The sequence below is a fragment of the Amphiura filiformis genome, chromosome 6 (genome assembly GCF_039555335.1).
Source record: "Amphiura filiformis chromosome 6, Afil_fr2py, whole genome shotgun sequence".
Classification (NCBI taxonomy): Eukaryota; Metazoa; Echinodermata; class Ophiuroidea; order Amphilepidida; family Amphiuridae; genus Amphiura; species Amphiura filiformis.
Window position 1 is genome coordinate 65,858,136 of NC_092633.1, and position 19,348 is coordinate 65,877,483.

The following is a 19,348-nucleotide window of genomic DNA, read 5'->3' on the forward strand; positions in this document are numbered from 1 at the left end:
TCCGCTAGTCTGAAGAGCAAATAAGGGTCGCTAGCCCTAGGGTTGCTAGTCCGAAAAATCCAAAAAACTATAGGGTTCGCCAGTTTGGACTGACGAACCTTGCAGTTTTTCGAACTACTGAACCTTAGGACATGTAGGACTAACGGTCACTATTTTCTGACTAGTAAAACCTCTTTTCTATTGTTTGGACTAGCAAACCATAACAGTGAACCATACTTTCGGACAGCTGAACCTTATTTTCGGACTAACGAAACTTAAAACTAGTGAGAAGTCACCGATGACAGCACGTAGCGAAAACAAAGCATGATTCTTCATATCACTCTCTTCTAGTTTGCACTTGCAGCTCCTTGCCCTCTGTCGAGTGAGCTTCCTCAGTACGACGCGTCTCTGCTTCATATGAGGTAATTTTCCGATCCCGCTGAATTTGGTCTCTCCGTCTGATTGGCGGACGGCCTGGTGGGTAAGCATGGTAAGCTTGGGCCAATATTGAGGTATCCTGAAGACATGTCCAGCCCATTTCATACGTCTCCGGCAAAAAAACCCAACAACAACAAAAAACACCATTAATTGAGCGTGTGATGTTGAGACTCTGTCTGGTGGAGTCGTTGCAGATTTTGGCCTGGGGCAACTCATTTCGAAAACATTAAGTCTGTGACAATCTAATTCATGACTGGACATTTGGTTTGCTCGTACATTCTTGCAAAGAGGTGCACCACGCATCATAAGAATGTTCTTGTCAAAACCAAATATATTTACTGACCTGACAGTTTCGACATCTTGGTCGAAGGCCAACATCGGAGTGATGGTATTTGATCCTTCCTTCTGGTTGATTGGTCACCAACAAAGGACGCACTAGCGTCCAGAAGTGGATCATATACGTGAGGGCCCCTCAGCTCTGTTCATGGTGTTTGGAGCTCTCTTTCTTGCCTACATGGATTCTATGATGCGGCGAACCCCCGAATCACATTCCTTGTCGACAATTTTGCGCCGTCCCATCTGATGACTTGATTGTGTTGAACTGCATGGTCTGCGCATAGACCCTATAATGGTCTGCGATTGCCGATTTGGATTGTTTGCTTTCAGATTGTTTCCTGGTTTGTCTATTCCTTTACTTGTTGCTACTTTGTCCGATTCCTTCTTGTGTTCTCCCAATCTGGTTTTAAAACGACGGCCTGTTTCACCCACATAAGTAGAGTAACAATTGGCGCAATGTATCTCATACACACAATCGGGAAAGATGGTCTCTTTTATCCTTCATGTCCTTTTGACCTTTTCATGTCAATTTCCTCAAGGTAGTACATGTATGAGGACGTATCGCAGTGGCAATGCCATGCTTTCTAAAAATGCGAGTGGTCGTCAAGAGTACACCATTTATGCAGTTTGTTGTATACAGCACTCCAAATGATCGTACTCGCAGACATTTTCAAAGGGCCTCCCTCCATGGTGTCAAATGCTGCTTTGACGTCTACACGTTTCCATGATCCAGTGTATTACATGTATTAATTGGACCTAATTGGTATCCGTCTTTCTTTGTTCCCCTTTCAGATGCATTGTTATCCACGGTCTCTTAATTGTATTCTGCTAAGAAATTTTTTCACTATATTTTCACTATTGCTTACAACCAATGACATTGTTGCTTTTAATCTATTGTAGTAGTAGTATATTTTTGCTTGTACCACTGACAGGGTATCACCTTCATTGTGTAATCATTCTTTGTTCTTTTCTTTTTGTGCCTAGTTCATAACGCCCACGGTTGTTTGATGACATGTAAAACTGAGTCATTTTTAAGAAAAGTTGGACAATGGCGCTATTTATCCAAAATCTTGTTTGCATCTTTAAAAGGGATAGACATTTGTAAAATGGTGTTATAACATCAGACTAACAAGTGACAAGGGAATTTTCAAAAAACTTTTTATCATGAAATGTAAGGTATATGTCTTATTATTTGGCTAATTTGAATTTAAAATATATGTAAATAGCGCCCTCAATTTTCACACAAATTTATAGTTTATAGAATTAAAATTACCACAAAAAATCAGAAAGAGATGAATAATTTGAAATAGAAACGAAAATCTATGTTAAAAATTGCTCCAAAATATATGTGTATACACATTTTATTAGTGTGATAGCTGTTGGTATTATTCAGGTCTAGAATTGAACATTATAATAATGTTTTGTTGGCCAAAATTAATAAATGATCACATCAAACAACCGTACGCCTTTTTGGTTTTTGGCGCTCTATAAATGTCAGTCATTGATTGATTGAAGAATTATCCTGCAGAAATATTTATCTTAACCCCCGGTCTTCAGGTTGGGATTCTTTGCACACATGTGTTAAAGTCACTTTACTCCACTCGGGTCTGCCTTGTACCTGATCACCCGTCCTGATGTTCAGCATCATGGCACCCCTCGTATCGTGTTATCTTTCAAGTCTTCAAGTCCTAACAAAGCTACGCTTATCCAAGGAGTAAGATAATGATGCTCATAAATGTGTAGAAATGTGCAGAGTGCGGAACAACATGATGACAAACGGTGCGAGTAAAAAGAACTGGAGAGCTGATTAGATGACTTGGTGAGTAGCAGTAAGCTGCAAGACCCTCACTGCTGGCAGAGCTATGGCCTGGAAAACGTTGACAGATGGTGCTGCAACTGCTTCCGCAGGTAGCCTGTTCCAAGTTGGAATTGTCCTCACAAAGAAAGAGTATTGGTGTTGCGAGTAGCCAAGACTGAACGGTAGCGTAGATTGTGTGATCTTCCAGAGGTTGGGTGAAGCTTGGTGATGTTTGGTTGAAAGCGGATGTTGAACATTGTGCATTGAGACATCACTCTTCTAGTGGGTAACTGGTCTAATTGCAGCTGATCCAGAAGAGGTGTTACGCTTGTCTTTCGATGAACCTAACAGCCGGCCTGTCGCACAGTGTCATCGACCCTATATCTTCATGGCAGTAATCGCCATGGTAGGTTGAATCCACAGCCACGATTGGCCATTTGGTTCAGACCTTTGAAGCTCTTTGAGACAAATAATTAGCCGAGGGACATGACTAAGGCTACTCACAATAGCCGGGTAATTGATCTTGGTTGTGCGTGAATAAGCTTGTATACCCCATTGAGGTCAATGGTCATCGACTTTTATACTGCCTAGTAGTGAGTGCAGCTGTACTACACGATGTAGGCCCTAGTCCATACAGGACCAACGCAATATAAAATTAGAGTTTTGGTCCGATTTTGAGTTCAAAGCGCACGGCCAATTTTCAAAGCGCATTCTATCGACCATCATATCTGTTCAACACGTATTTTCAAGTGTATGAGACCACATCTGGTTTCTTGAGAAAAATTCATTTACGGGAGATATTCATCATTTTCTAACCCGGTATCCGAAGATTTTCGTCTGATATCAAAATCGTGCATAGCAATTCACGTGTATCGATCCCGTGTATTCATTTTAGTGTCTCTTCTGCACCAAATAATTATTAGCCAGGCGGTGTCGGTGTGTGTCGCTGGACCATTTCAAAGGGTTGTACATCACGAGCTGTGTATGGACTCCAAGCTGTGGCCGCATGTGGTCTGATATGCCTTTAAAGGCCCTTTCAGTGATTTCACAGGAACATTAAAAAAATGGAAATTTGTCAGAGTTGCTTAGAAATAAAGAATAAGTCTACAGAATTTCATTAAACCACTTTTCCCTGAATACATCGACAAATTAGTCAAAAACAGAAGTTTTAGAAAGGTTTTCTACTTCAACTCTGAGAAAATCGAGATTTTCGTACAGTGCGCCACCAATCGACTGGAAAAACTTCCTAGTCCAGTGTTTCTAACACGGGGGAAGTAGAGTCTAAATTGATTTAAAACAGACGCTTTTAAGCTACAATTTTGTAGTAGAAAACAAAATAAGCAATTAAAGATCACCGAGGCAAACTAACGGTCAATTCAAATATGAAAAACAGTTAAAATTGTGTATTTTGTTTAAAATAGTAGCTACTGATGTAATAAGTAGTAGAAACAATGGTACGTGGAGAGCGAGCTTCTTTCGATCTCGAGTCGGACTTTTGTACTGTCAGTATCAAAAGTCCAGAATCATGCAAATGCTTTATTTTGTCTAAAATACACGGCTTTCGACCGAACCACTAGCAGGCTATGTTAGCACATCTATGCCAATTACAAAGGTACCAAAATCTGAATTTTGATGATTTTTACGATCGTCCGGATGAGCAAATCACTGAATGGGCCTTTAATTTGACATCCCTGGAGCTTGGCCCAAGGTTATACGACGAATAATTCCAAGTGTGTTGAGAGCTTTGGTACGAATATTGAGATATGATGTTTAAACATATAGTTTAATACACCAATATATTTATGACTTTCCGTTTTCTCAATGAGTTGGGTTGAAACACGATAGCTGAAAATTGACGGATGTTTCTTACGAGTGACAGTGAGGTGTTGACATTTACTAGAGCTACATTTGCTGGCATTAAAAGACATTAGCCACTTATCTGCCCATGCAAACACTGCATTTTCTTTCTGTAAGTCTGCATGATCTTCTGGTCCTTTTTATCTCACAATATAGAACACTATACCGTCAGCGAATAGTCTAATAGTTGATTCCAGCTCCTCAGTGATATCATAGGAAGCGAATGGGTCCTAACACTGACCCTGGGCACGCCAGATTTTACAGGTGCCCAATTTGAACAAGTTCCGTTCATGGCCAGTCAATAAGTTAAGTTCATCATAGAGCAAGGTACTTAAAATTAATTGTTCAAGCTCAATTATTGGTTCTGAAAGCCTTAAAGGCACATGTCCACAATTACACTTGAAACCTATTACACCAGAAATGAAGAAGTCTTTTGAACCTTTAGTCTCCAGTGAAGGTTCACCAATATTATTGATCATACCAAACCTGATATTATGAAGCGAGGAGGACTCAAAATTCTAAATAAGCCACCAACCTTCTTCACTTGGTGGCTTGCTTCAATTTCACCATCAAACTGGTATCCTATTGGGCCATTCTCGACTCAAGTACCTGAAATCTCAGCTCGATTTGTTTTCATGAAAAGTTAGGTGCACATTGTAGAAACTTTGTCCTAAAATGTGGAAGCAGAGGGATCAGTAGTTTTCTTTTAAACAACACGTTTAATTTTTCATGTAATCTCTATGGGAAAGTCAATTACATACATAATTTACTGCGTCTTTTACTAAGTCTTTTTGAAAGGAAATTGGTAGGTTCTTTAGGAAATGTTTGTAGTTCTATGTGGCTCTGACAGTAGTCAATGAAATAAAGCAACGATATGCATATATGACTTGTGTCACCTTTAACATTTTATTTATAGATATAGAGACCCCTAAACAGCTGATAACGTAAATGACAGAGAAAAGAAATCAGACTACAGAGGTCTAAAAAAATTAATGGGAAAGGAAATGCCGACCAATTTTGATTAAGATGATCAACCGTGGCAAGACAAAATTTGGTAAGTTCGATGATGTCATTAATGTTGCGGAGTGTTCTGTTTTTGAGGTCTTTATCTTCGCTTAGTTTTTCACGAAGAACATGAAGAGTGACATCAATATTGATGGGCAGGCCTGTGATGGGGGTATACTGGTAAAGAGCGCCACCACATCGTGTGAATTGAGGATCTCCTTCTGTTCGGACAATGCCCGGGGACAATGTCTTTTAGGTCTTCCGCAAGACTTTTCGCATTCAGAATGTGGTGCTCAGATTGGCCAACAATCATGGGGCTCAAAATATCAGCTAGGGATTTGTCCACGTTATATCCGATAGAGCCTGTAAAGTCCACAAAACGAAAAGATGACAGTGAAAAAGCCAAATGCATGGGGTGATCCCCTATTATCGCTAGTCTCCAGGGTGTTTAAAAAACATGGGTTTTCCACAGCCATGAAGCCACACCGTATCCGCAATATACCCGGGCAATATACTCGTTCATCCTAAGGATAAACTTCTTCCTCGACAAAAAGCGGAAGCGAAATCCCTTGCGGTGACTGCCCCAAGGCATGCAGTGTTCCTACATTGGTCAGTGAAACTGGTCGCCCCTTTGGTATTTAGAAATTTGAATCTAAACCATTTACTCGAGCAATACGCAAATCATCTGTCACTCACGGACATTCACAAGTCGGCCATCATGATGGCATCACTGATCATATAATGTGGCCTCTACAAATCAAAAGTTATTGATCGTGAAGCCGACAAGACCACCAGGTGGCTGACAGAAGCCATCTGGATCCGCCGAAAGTGACTTTGAGCTTTGAGTTACTTTATTCAGCATCATTAATCATTTCGTCGACATTGTTGTTTATCATGTTTATCATGCTAACAAAATAAAGAACCTAAACATGAAACATTGTTTGCATGTTTTATTTTGTTCTTGAGTGCAGAGCTTCTTTCTTACATGTTTGATGTAATGACCCCTTTTTTGTTTTGTATACTTTTGCACTGAGACGAATTATTTTCCTTTAAATTTAAAACAATCAAATTTTGTTGACTTTTAACAATTTTGTATTGGAAATTTGTCAACTTGCGTATTACCAAAAATTTTCCCACTCTCACGGAAAGAAATCATGCTTTTTGGTAATTTTTTCCGACCCTTTTTGGGCCTTTTTACCGAGTTTAAAGCTCAAATTGAAAAATTTCCTAGTTTGGTTTTGACGTGCCGTACCGTATGTCTTTCGAGTGGTATCCGCACCTCCTCGTCACTTCTAAAGCGGAGTACCTCCGATCAAACTTTTTTATACCTGATAAAATATAAATAAATAAATAAATAAATAAATAAATAAATAAATAAATAAATAAATAAATAAATAAATAAATAAATAAATAAATAAATAAATAAATAAATAAATAAATAAATAAATAAATAAATAAATAAATAAAAGTAAGTAGTTAGGTAAATTAAGTATAGTTAGGTAAGTAAGTAAGTAAGTAAGTAAGTAAGTAAGTAAGTAAGTAGGCCTAAGTAAGTAAGTAAGTAAGTAAGTAAGTACGGTAAGTAAGTAAGTAAGCCTAAGTAAGTAGGCATAGGCCTAAGTATGCTAAGTAAATAAATCGATCCCATTTTAGGCCTATAGCAAATAAGGTCTTAGTTTTAAAAATATTGGACTCGACTACGGCTCGTCCAATTTTTTAAAACTCAAAGCTCAAGAATGGACTCAATCGCTTCAAATTTATTTCAAAATTAATTGTTTACTAAAATCATGTCATGCCATGTGATTCCCAGGTTCTGCTGGAGTCAATCGTATCGCGTTATATCATACGATGGATCGACATGATCGAATGATTGATTCATCACTTGACTGTAGGGTCTAATTTCTGACTCGTTCTTGAGTCTATCGCTGCTCATTAGCGAACCCTTTTGTTCTATTCTTGACCTCACAAATTTGGTTCGACATGACTCGAATGACCATTTTCCCAATACACGCAAGATTTGCATATAATATAACAGCTAGGAAACACAATAGTACTTATCCGTTCTTGTTGGATCTCAGACTACAAGTGATTTATTTCCTGGCACAACATAATATCCATCCACTTATGCAATAATACGTAATCTTTACGTAATCTTTACGGTAGAAAAGGTAAATCTACTCCGAGATGGTCAAACAATTGTGTGACTTTTATCTTATGATTTAGTGCATCTCGCTGGTAATCCAAAATAGAGGGCGCCAGTCAGGTAAATTTCCAAGTCAGAAGGTGGTGGCTACATACCGGCCCCTTAATTGCCATGTGTCAAACATGCAATTACTAAGCACTTCTTTTTAATAACAAACAATAAATTTGATCCAAAAATGGCAAACTAAATTTGGGCCAAAACATTGCCTAAATTTAACAATAATCTTTTATCTCCAATTTTACTGATCCTGTTGAAAGCTGAATATAACACTTATTGATTCAACAATGGCGCTTTATGGAGATTATATACTGTCTATAATGATTTCTCCACTAATATAACTAAGTATAATGTAAGAGTTCACACTGTAGCAGCGCTATAGTCACATTTCACAGTCATAATATTGTTCAAATGATGCTTTATCGCACCTTGACTGTGGTATCAAACAATTTAGCAAATTTCACTAAGAATCACTGGTTCCATGAGTTATCTTGAATCCTAATCAATAGTGTTCGTGTCCTAATCACAAATGTCCATTGTCCAAATAACATAATCCACATCGGTTCGGCACTCCAGATGAAACATTGAAGAAGATCATGCGCTGCTGGCTTACTGCTCCAACGCTGCTCCTTACTGCGGGGTTCCCTGGTATCCGACGGTCCATGATGAACTTGATGAATTACAAACTCGCTGGATCCATTGATCAGCAATTCCGAAGCTCATGCTCCAACATGAGTGGTACAAACGTTTGCTGATCCTCAAATTATGGTCGGTAGTTCCGAAGCAAATGGCTCCATACAGCCATAGGTGGCACAAACGATTACCGACGCTATTACTATACTCAAAATATTTTTATATTTTTTGATTTCTTTTTTATTCAATCTTTCTTTCATACAATAATATTTGTTTTTTGTTGGTGTTTATGGGTGTTTCGTGTCAGTATGATTTTTCCTTCTTTTCTTGAATCAAACCGAACAACGACATGGCAACTCGAAAACAACATAGTTACCAATTACAAGTACAAGTACAAATACAAGGAATGCTCTATTTCCATGTTAGGCAATCAAATGTTCACGGATGACTTCCATCAAAGAATCAAACCTTTGAATCATAAATTTCCATTACAAAATATATCCTCTCTTATCAATCCAATGCCTTTCAAAACATTCCACAAGCCAATTGCACAACAATTGTCCATGTCCTGGCCAGAACACAGACAAGGTTGTGCACCATTGGAAAATAGACAAATTCAAAACGTTCCATAAAGGCTCTTCACCAAATCCTTAATAATCTTACTCCGACAAACCCATTAGATTTGTGTTACCGTGTTCGCATCTGCAAAGAGTGCTGCATCGCGTACCTACGCACTGCGCAAGTGTCTCCTAATGTATAAATTTGTATTGCCTGCGCAGATGTCTTTTGTATACGAAGACCTACGCACTGCGCAAGTGTCACCTAGTGAAATCTGTTATCAATAGGCCATGATTTTGATGATTTTTAACAACAAGGCACCTGAGACATTCCCTACCGGATACATCAAGACAAAGTCAATCTAACAAACATAAAAGACATAGGCTCTGGACTTCAAGTCTCCAGAAACCATGGAAACAGACAACTTATTCTTCTGCCTCCAACAACAGGCACAACTTGCTGATGGGCCTCCGTAGGGTGGATGACTTGGTTCGCACATCAACCTGTCGCACTCGACCATTCTTGTCTGGCAGAGTTGTGACGATCTTTCCCATCAACCAGGAATTCCTAGGAGCTGACTCATCTACTATGAGAACAACGTCTCCCGTCTTCAGATTCCTCTGTGGCTGCAGCCAGCGCTGTCTGCGCTGAAGTTCAGGTAAATATTCCTTCAGCCACCTTTGCCAAAACAGATCGGCCAGGTATTGGATCTGACGCCAACGTCTACGAGCGTAGATGTCCTTCTCGACAAAGCACCCTGGTGGCATGTCCGCCCTTGGTCTCAGCAACAAGAGGTCCCGGGGCGCGATGACATCCAAGTCATCCGGATCATCTGACACTCTAGTGAGTGGCCTGCTGTTCAGCGTCGATTCTATCTCACACATGAATGTATGAAGTTGCTCATCCGACCTGCAAGTCTTCAGGTGTTGTTCATTGAGGATGGCACACATTAGTTTTCTTACAGTACGTATTTGTCTTTCCCATACTCCACCGTGGTGGGAGGCTGCTGGTGGATTGTATCGCCATTCAAATGTGTGGGATGTTGAGAAGTTCTGTATTTGGTCTTGGTCTAGTTCTTGCAGAGCGCGCCGTAACTCATTGTCCGCACCGACCAAGTTGGTTCCGTTGTCAGAGTGAATTACTTTGACTGGTCCACGCCTTGCTATAAATCGCCTAATCCCATCAATACAGGAACTAGTGTCCAGGGTGTGAGCGACTTCAATGTGGACTGCTCTGCTATTCATGCACGTGAACAGCATACCGTATCTCTTCCTAGTTACTCTGCCCTGCTTTATATAGAAGGGTCCAAAGTAATCTAATCCAGTGACTGTAAAGGCTGGGTCATCACTCTTTACTCGATAGGCGGGAAGATCAGCCATCTTCTGTTTGCTAACTGGCATTCGGTGTTTTCTGCAGATTATGCACTTCCCTAAGACTGACTTCACCTTAGCTCGAGCCTTCACAATCCAGTATTTCTGTCGTAATTCGGCGAGAACATGGTTACTACCCTGGTGATGAATCTCTCCATGAATATGACGGACTATGAGAGTCGCTATGTGATGATCTTTCGGAATGATAAGTTGATGCTTCGCATTCTGCGGTATCTTGGCGTTTTTCAGTCTACCGCCTACTCTTACCATCCCATCCATCACCTGTGGGTCTAAATTGGTAATCTTTGAGTCAAGTAGCAGAGATTTCTGTGCATGTTTTATGATTGCACACTCTGCCTCTTCCAACTCCTGCACAGTAAGTGCGTCTGTGAAGTTGTGACTCTGTCTCTGTTTGGTTCTAAGAATCTTCTTAAGTCTCAGCCACCAGGCGGCTGCTCTTCTGAGCCTTGTCCAGCTGGAGTAGTGCTCTATCAGCTGGTCTAGAGCATTATCTGTATCGCTCTGGTCTTCAGCTGTGACAGCGTGGACTTCCACGTCTGTGGACTTCGGAGATTCTTCTGATACTGCCGGTTCTGCACCCGGCCACTCTTCTTCTGGTTCTGACAAGAACGCCGGCCCCTTTATCCAGTCTGGTCTTTCTATCAGCTGCTTGACTGACAGGCCCCTGGATGCATGGTCAGCTGGATTGCATGCACTGGGCACGTACCTCCATTGCTTTGGGCTAGACCCGTCTCTAATTACAGCAATCCTATTAGCCACAAAGACTGGAAATCGGCCTGTTTCGTTCTTGATATATTTAAGTACTGTCTGGCTATCTGACCAGAAAATGGTGGTAGCTTGAATGTCCAACTCTCTCTTTATCATATTGTCCACTTTCACAGCCAATGTTGCTGCGGATAACTCCATGCGGGGAATGGACACCTGCTTTATTGGTGCCACACGAGCCTTACTGAGGATGAGGTTGCATTCTACGTCACCAGCTTCATTCAAAAGTCTCAGGTATGAAGCTGTTCCGTATCCACGGTCACTTGCATCTGCAAAGTGATGTACTTGGACTTCAGCATTCTCAAATCCATCTGGCTTCCAACATCTTTGGATCTTGAAGTGTTCTAACTCTGGGATGCTTGTCCACCACTTGTGCCACTTTCTCTTCATTTCATCAGGCACCTCATCGTCCCAACCATATTTCAACCGACACAACTCTTGCAGCATCTGTTTGGCTGGCAGAATCACTGGACTTGCAAATCCAAGAGGGTCGTAGAGCGAGCATAGTGTCGACATCATGCCGCGTCTTGTCATAGGGTTGGACTTCTGCTCAATCTTGAAACCAAACTGGTCGGACTCCACGTGCCACCACATGCCCAAAGTTTTGTGGCTCATCTTCTGGCTTTCAAGGTCTAAGTTCTTTGTGGTGGGCGACCTTTCTTATTCTGGGATAGCATCCATGACATTCTGATGGTTGCTAGCCCACTTAGTAAGGTGAAATCCACCCTTACTGCAGATTGTCCTAAGGTCTTGGCTCAACTTCACAGCTTTTTCTTCTGTGGGTACTGATGTCAGTAAGTCATCTACATAAAAGTTGTGAGATACTGTATCTGTTACTAGCTCATCAAACTGATTTCTGTTGTCCTTGGCTGTCTGCTTTAAGGCAAAGCTGGCACAGGCGGGTGACGACGTGGCCCCAAACAAATGTACCACCATCCGATACTCTCTAAGTGGTAGTTCCACGTTGCCTCCTGGCCACCAAAGAAAGCGCAGGTAGTTGCGGTCATGTACAGGTACCTTAACCTGACAGAACATCGCCTCAATGTCTGCTACCAAGGCAACTTGTGCCTGACGAAATCTCAACAGCACGCCGACCAGGGTATTGGTTAAATCCGGCCCTTGTAGGAGCTCCTTGTTCAGACACCTGCCTTGGCATGTAATGGCGCAGTCAAAGACTACCCTCAATTTCTGTTTCTCAGCATTGTACACTCCATGGTGGGGTATGTACCAGGTGGAACCATCTGTCTGGTTGATCTCATCATCTGGCACTGGCTCTGCGTAGCCCTTTTCTATAGTTTGTTCCATGGCCTTTGTGTACTCTGTCTTGAATTGTTCATTCTTTATGAATTTCCTCTTCAGGAAGTGTGTTCTACTCTCTACCACTGCTCTGTTGTCTGGCATCTGTGGGTTTCCATCTCTAAACGGCAGTCCAATCTCATAATGCCCATCAACAGTTTTTACACTACCAGTCACCATATTCAGGAAACGTTGGTCTTCTGCTGACATCGCCAACCGACCATCACTCATACGTTCGTTGAACTCATGGTTCACATACGACTGGAACTGGGTCTCCAAATTTTCCAGGCTATCTTCTATTACACTGCAGAAGTAGGTTTGAACTTGCTTGTTGGACCTTCCTGAAATACCGTACACTGCCCATCCCAGGGGTGTGAGTACAGCGTATGGCTCACCAATTGCTCCTGTGGCCAATTCCAGCGGCATGGTGGCTGCCGGAGTGTTGCTTCCAATCATCATTGTTACCTCTGGAATACATGGGTACTCGCTTGGTATTACTGGTAACTGTATATCGCAAAGGTGTGCCCATCTTCTCAGATCTTCTTGAGTCGGTGCATCCTTTGCGGAGACTGGAATCCTGTCTTCGATATATACCTGTGGTAACGGGATGAAATTCTTCTGATTTAAATCACCCACTAGCAACTTATCCAACACCACCTTTGAGTTCACGGTTTTCTTCGAGGTCAAAGTTCCTATTAGCAGTTTCCTTTTTTGAGTCCTCAGATTCATTCGCTGTTGTAGTAGTGAAGAGGCGAAAACTGCATCACAGCCGTTGTCCAAGAAAGCATATGTGGCTATGAAACTATCGCTAAGTTCATGCTTCACCAATACTGGTATAATGGTCATTAATGGTGAGGTGTCACTACTTGTAGCTGCTGAAGCTAGAGTCTTGGTGCAACCAGTCACTACATTACTGCCACGAGCAGTTGCCTCTTCTTGAGACTTGTTTTGTTTAGGTGGTTGAGATTCTTGCTCTCGTTTGTCTCTATGCATCGCAGTTGGATGTGTTTTCTGACATTTACTGCACTTCAACAGATCCTTACACTGCTTCTTAGGATGTCCTGCTTCCAAACAACCAAAGCACAATTTTTGTCAAAACAGAAGGCTGATTTCTCCTTAGGTTGCAACTTGGAGAATTTTCTGCATTCCATGATCTTGTGCTTGGTGCCATCTCCACAGTAGGTGCATGACTTGTTTGAAGCTTTCTTCTCTGTGACCTCTTGAGCAGTTGTAGTGAAGGCTTTCTTCTTGTTGCTACTGAAGGATTCTGAGTTCCCTATTCTACCGAACACTGGATTCGCAATTATTCTCGCCTGTCTGTCGACAAACTGAACAAGATCGCTGAACTTTACTGTATTTCCTTGTTCTTCTTCAATAGCATACACTTTATTTCTCCATAGATTCCTGTGTCGGTATGGCAGTTTCGCAACAAGAATCTTCAGGGTGTTAGAATGATCTAACTCACTTAAGGCATCCACTGTCTGCATCATGTTCTTACACTCGGTAAGAAATAGCGAAAAGGCATTTAAGCTTTTGTCTTCATCTTTAACTTCTTGCCAGGATTTGGCCTTCTTCAGCATTGCTTGTGCAATTTTATGGCCACTTCCAAACTTCTTGGCTAAAGTTTCTTTAGCTTTCTCAAAGCCTTCCTTTGGATCCTCATAATGAAGATAGCTCTCTACATATTTCTTGGCATCTCCATCTGTATGCTGACATAAGAACTCCAGTCTTTCTTTCTCATCATCTGTCTTGTCCTCGACACCAAATGCGAAGGCTCTCATAAATGATGTATACTTTAACGGATCTCCATCGAAAGTCTGGATCTTCGTCTCTGGCAATAAAGCTCGCAACTGCTGTTTTATCAGCAATCTAGTCAGTTCACTAAGCTGTTCAGCTTGATCTGCAGAATGATCTGCCTGTCTTTGCTGTTGAGTCTCTGTTGGTACACTAGCCGTTGGAACATGTGGGGGGCCAACAAGCTGTGTGGGTACACTAGTTGTTGTTGGAACATGTGGGGGGCCAACAGGCTGTGTGGGTACACCAACTGTTGGAAAATATGGTGGGCCCAAATATGGCTGTTGCTGTGGTCTATAGTCCATGTAATATGGCATAAACTGATCATACTGATCTGCAGGTGCTGGTCCCTGCATGTATCTATATGGCTTCATAGGAGGTGCATCATCATGCACATGTCTTGGTCGGAATGTATATTCCTCTGGATAACTATTGTAATCAAGCCGTGGCCGGTTCACATCACGTTCAGATCTGTGGTCTTCCAACTTTGGCTGTCTAACTTTCGGCCTGACTACTGGGTCCATATTTCTAGGTTTCAACGAAGCAGGAAGTCTATTTGGTGGCACTGGTACTTTCAAGTTCACCTGTACTTTCTGTGCTGACTCCTGATGATGAGGTACTATATTCCTATCATCACACGGCTTTATATTAGAAGCCAATTCAACATGTACAGTTTCTCCCTGTGGTTCAGGAGATATGTCTTGACCAGCTGCCATAGACCTGTCTACATGTACATCTGATGTAGGCCTTTGCATTCTGACATCAGATTTTTGCACAACTGGTTCCTGAATTTCAACCTTCCAGGACTATCATTTTGATTATCAAGCCAACTTTGTACGTTTTTTCGGCTGTCTATAGTAGATGGTAGAGGCGAACCTTCCTGACTACCTTCAGATGTACTGAGATTTTCATAAATTTCTAATTTGGTTTTTTCTAATTCCAATTCTGCATCTATCTCTATAGACTCCTTTTGTTGTTGCAATTCAAGCTCTTTTTTCTCAATTGCTTGTCTTTTTTGAACTATTGTTTGTTTACTCATTAACTCTGCTTTACGCAGAGCAGCCTTGGCAATAGCACTGCTAATACTACTCTTTGATCTCCTGCTAATTTTGCTAGCATTCTCAACCTGTTCAATATCCCCTGGATATTTTGCAGCCATAATTAATGAGATTCTATTTAACAAGAAACTGGTTTGTTTACTATCTCACTAAATCTGAGATGGTCCCTGAATTAAATTCAGAAACAAATTTCAACTTTACTCGTCAAGGGCAAGGATGCTTCCAGTCATAACAAAGATTAGACTTATCTAAGTCCAAACCCAAGCAAGTTAGACCTAGCCTATTTAGGTCCACTATAGCATGAACGCAAGTCTTGATCAAGTCTAGCGCCAGCGTGTTTGACAAGCATGTGCTGCAAGTGAATTTCTCAGCGCTGAGCTGAGCACAAGTTATAATGTACAGTACACACACTGTGTACGATACCAATGCAGTATACTATACTGCAAATGTACATGCACAAAACTTTTGCTCCGATACTTTATCGAATTATCGAAGCTACAACTTTATGTCTTGTGTATAATCGAGGTAACGATCATATACACCTTTTCTACTAATGTAGGGTCTAATTTCTGACTCGTTCTTGAGTCTATCGCTGCTCATTAGCGAACCCTTTTGTTCTATTCTTGACCTCACAAATTTGGTTCGACATGACTCGAATGACCATTTTCCCAATACACGCAAGATTTGCATATAATATAACAGCTAGGAAACACAATAGTACTTATCCGTTCTTGTTGGATCTCAGACTACAAGTGATTTATTTCCTGGCACAACATAATATCCATCCACTTATGCAATAATACGTAATCTTTACGTAATCTTTACGGTAGAAAAGGTAAATCTACTCCGAGATGGTCAAACAATTGTGTGACTTTTATCTTATGATTTAGTGCATCTCGCTGGTAATCCAAAATAGAGGGCGCCAGTCAGGTAAATTTCCAAGACAGAAGGTGGTGGCTACACTTGACTCTTCAGGGAGCACACCACTAAATCAATGCGCCATTTGTGCAACCCTACTGAGTTCCGGTAAAATACAGAAAGTTTTTGAGGTATAATGGGCTGCTCTTTGGACTAATAATCAGAAAGAGTAGCGAATGATAGCTTAAATAAAAGTGTAAAGCCTGTGCATGAATTTGAATCACTAAAAAGTCGTATTTTATAATTATCGAGAAAATAGGTCCGCGTATTAAAAATGGGCAGAAACGGGTTTACAGTCATGAGAGCATGTCAAAAACAGTGAGGGCGCTGTTTAGCGGCTCCTACCGGGAAAACGAGACGGAAGACTACCCATACATTGAAACATATGTTAAACTTTCATCGATTTGCAATCGACTGGTTATCCTTAAATTTCTCAGAATGTGCCGAAAAGGCCTCAAAACGAGCAAATAAAACTGGTGTTTTTACACGTATTTCAATGGGACAATTATTTAGTGGTGTGCGCCCTTCGAAGGGCCTAGGAGTAAAACCGTGCTTTTCAGAGATTCAGCCAAAATTGAAATGGCTTTTGATTAAATTGCAGTTTTTTCGATTTAAATAGATAGTTTATATGTTAGTGAATATATTTAATGCGTTTTAGATGCAAATTGCGCTAAGATTATTCCCCAGAGGCCTTCAAAGTTCAAGAAATTGCCACAAATTGTGTGAAACAAGATTTCTTGGATTTAAAGCAATTTGGGCTTAAGGTGACAAATCGGTGCGTGCCGTTTAAAGCTGCCAAATCTTGGTTTTATATGGGCGGGGGGTGATTGTTATAAATCATTAACAGTAGACCCATGCAATTGTGAAACGTGATTTACTCTCATTTAAAACCGAATTTCATCAGATGGAAGGTCAAAAACTATCTAGAGAATTGGAATTTAATGCAAATATAGAAGAGTAAGCATGAATGGTCAAAATGTTGAAAATTTGCCTATTTTCGGAATCCACCATGTAACTTTGAAAGGAATTTCTCTTGAAGTGAATGTCACAGAGCAATTCTGTTTCGAGCGTTTTACTCAAAACATTTTATATTTCAAGAAAAGATAAAAAGAATTAAATTTTATGAACATCAGAAACCCTTGAAGGGCCTAGGAGTAAAACCGTGCTTTTCAGAGATTCAGCCAAAATTGAAATGGCTTTTGATTAAATTGCAGTTTTTCGATTTAAATAGATAGTTTATATGTTAGTGAATATATTTAATGCGTTTTAGATGCAAATTGCGCTAAGATTATTCCCCAGAGGCCTTCAAAGTTCAAGAAATTGCCACAAATTGTGTGAAAACAAGATTTCTTGGATTTAAAGCAATTTGGGCTTAAGGTGACAAATCGGTGCGTGCCGTTTAAAGCTGCCAAATCTTGGTTTTATATGGGCGGGGGGGTGATTGTTATAAATCATTAACAGTAGACCCATGCAATTGTGAAACGTGATTTACTCTCATTTAAAACCGAATTTCATCAGATGGAAGGTCAAAAACTATCTAGAGAATTGGAATTTAATGCAAATATAGAAGAGTAAGCATGAATGGTCAAAATGTTGAAAATTTGCCTATTTTCGAATCCACCATGTAACTTTGAAAGGGAATTTCTCTTGAAGTGAATGTCACAGAGCAATTCTGTTTCGAGCGTTTTACTCAAAACATTTTATATTTCAAGAAAAAGATAAAAGAATTAAATTTTATGAACATCAGAAACCCTTGAAGGCAGCACACCACTAAATCAATGCGCCATTTGTGCAACCCTACTGAGTTCCGGTAAAATACAGAAAGTTTTTGAGGTATAATGGGCTGCTCTTTGGACTAATAATCAGAAAGAGTAGCGAATGATAGCTTAAATAAAAGTTTAAAGCCTGTGCATGAATTTGAATAACTAAGAAAGTCGCATTTTTATAATTATCGAGAAAATAGGTCCGCGTATTAAAAATGGGCAGAAACGGGTTTACAGTGATGCGAGCATGTCAAAACAGTGAGGGCGCTGTTTAGCGGCTCCTACCGGGAAAACGAGACGGAAGACTACCCATACATTGAAACATATGTTAAACTTTCATCGATTTGCAATCGACTGGTTATCCTTAAATTTCTCAGAATGTGCCGAAAAGGCCTCAAAACGAGCAAATAAAACTGGTGTTTTTACACGTATTTCAATGGGACAATTATTTAGTGGTGTGCGCCCTTCGAAGGGCCTAGGAGTAAAACCGTGCTTTTCAGAGATTCAGCCAAAATTGAAATGGCTTTTGATTAAATTGCAGTTTTTTCGATTTAAATAGATAGTTTATATGTTAGTGAATATATTTAATGCGTTTTAGATGCAAATTGCGCTAAGATCATTCTCCCAGAGGCCTTCAAAGTTCAAGAAATTGCCACAAATTGTGTGAAAACAAGATTTCTTGGATTTAAAGCAATTTGGGCTTAAGGTGACAAATCGGTGCGTGCCGTTTAAAGCTGCCAAATCTTGGTTTTATATGGGCGGGGGGTGATTGTTATAAATCATTAACAGTAGACCCATGCAATTGTGAAACGTGATTTACTCTCATTTAAAACCGAATTTCATCAGATGGAAGGTCAAAAACTATCTAGAGAATTGGAATTTAATGCAAATATAGAAGAGTAAGCATGAATGGTCAAAATGTTGAAAATTTGCCTATTTTCGGAATCCACCATGTAACTTTGAAAGGGAATTTCTCTTGAAGTGAATGTCACAGAGCAATTCTGTTTCGAGCGTTTTACTCAAAACATTTTATATTTCAAGAAAAAGATAAAAGAATTAAATTTTATGAACGTCAGAAACCCTTCGAAGGGCCTAGGAGTAAAACCGTGCTTTTCAGAGATTCAGCCAAAATTGAAATGGCTTTTGATTAAATTGCAGTTTTTTCGATTTAAATAGATAGTTTATATGTTAGTGAATATATTTAATGCGTTTTAGATGCGTTTTAGATGCAAATTGCGCTAAGATTATTCCCCAGAGGCCTTCAAAGTTCAAGAAATTGCCACAAATTGTGTGAAAACAAGATTTCTTGGATTTAAAGCAATTTGGGCTTAAGGTGACAAATCGGTGCGTGCCGTTTAAAGCTGCCAAATCTTGGTTTTATATGGGCGGGGGTGATTGTTATAAATCATTAACAGTAGACCCATGCAATTGTGAAACGTGATTTACTCTCATTTAAAACCGAATTTCATCAGATGGAAGGTCAAAAACTATCTAGAGAATTGGAATTTAATGCAAATATAGAAGAGTAAGCATGAATGGTCAAAATGTTGAAAATTTGC

At 40.2% G+C, this 19,348-nt stretch overlaps 2 protein-coding genes across 2 annotated transcripts; both read right to left on the bottom strand.

Moving 5' to 3' along the window:
* Nucleotides 1–9,229: 9,229 nt before the first annotated feature.
* On the bottom strand, nt 9,230–11,476 carry LOC140154708 (uncharacterized). The gene has a single exon (XM_072177274.1). The coding sequence runs from the start codon at nt 11,474–11,476 to the stop codon at nt 9,230–9,232; it is 2,247 nt and encodes a 748-aa protein (XP_072033375.1).
* Nucleotides 11,477–11,620: 144 nt separating this feature from the next.
* LOC140154709 (uncharacterized) lies at nt 11,621–13,249 on the bottom strand. The gene has a single exon (XM_072177275.1). The coding sequence runs from the start codon at nt 13,247–13,249 to the stop codon at nt 11,621–11,623; it is 1,629 nt and encodes a 542-aa protein (XP_072033376.1).
* Between the last annotated feature and the right edge of the window lie 6,099 nt (nt 13,250–19,348).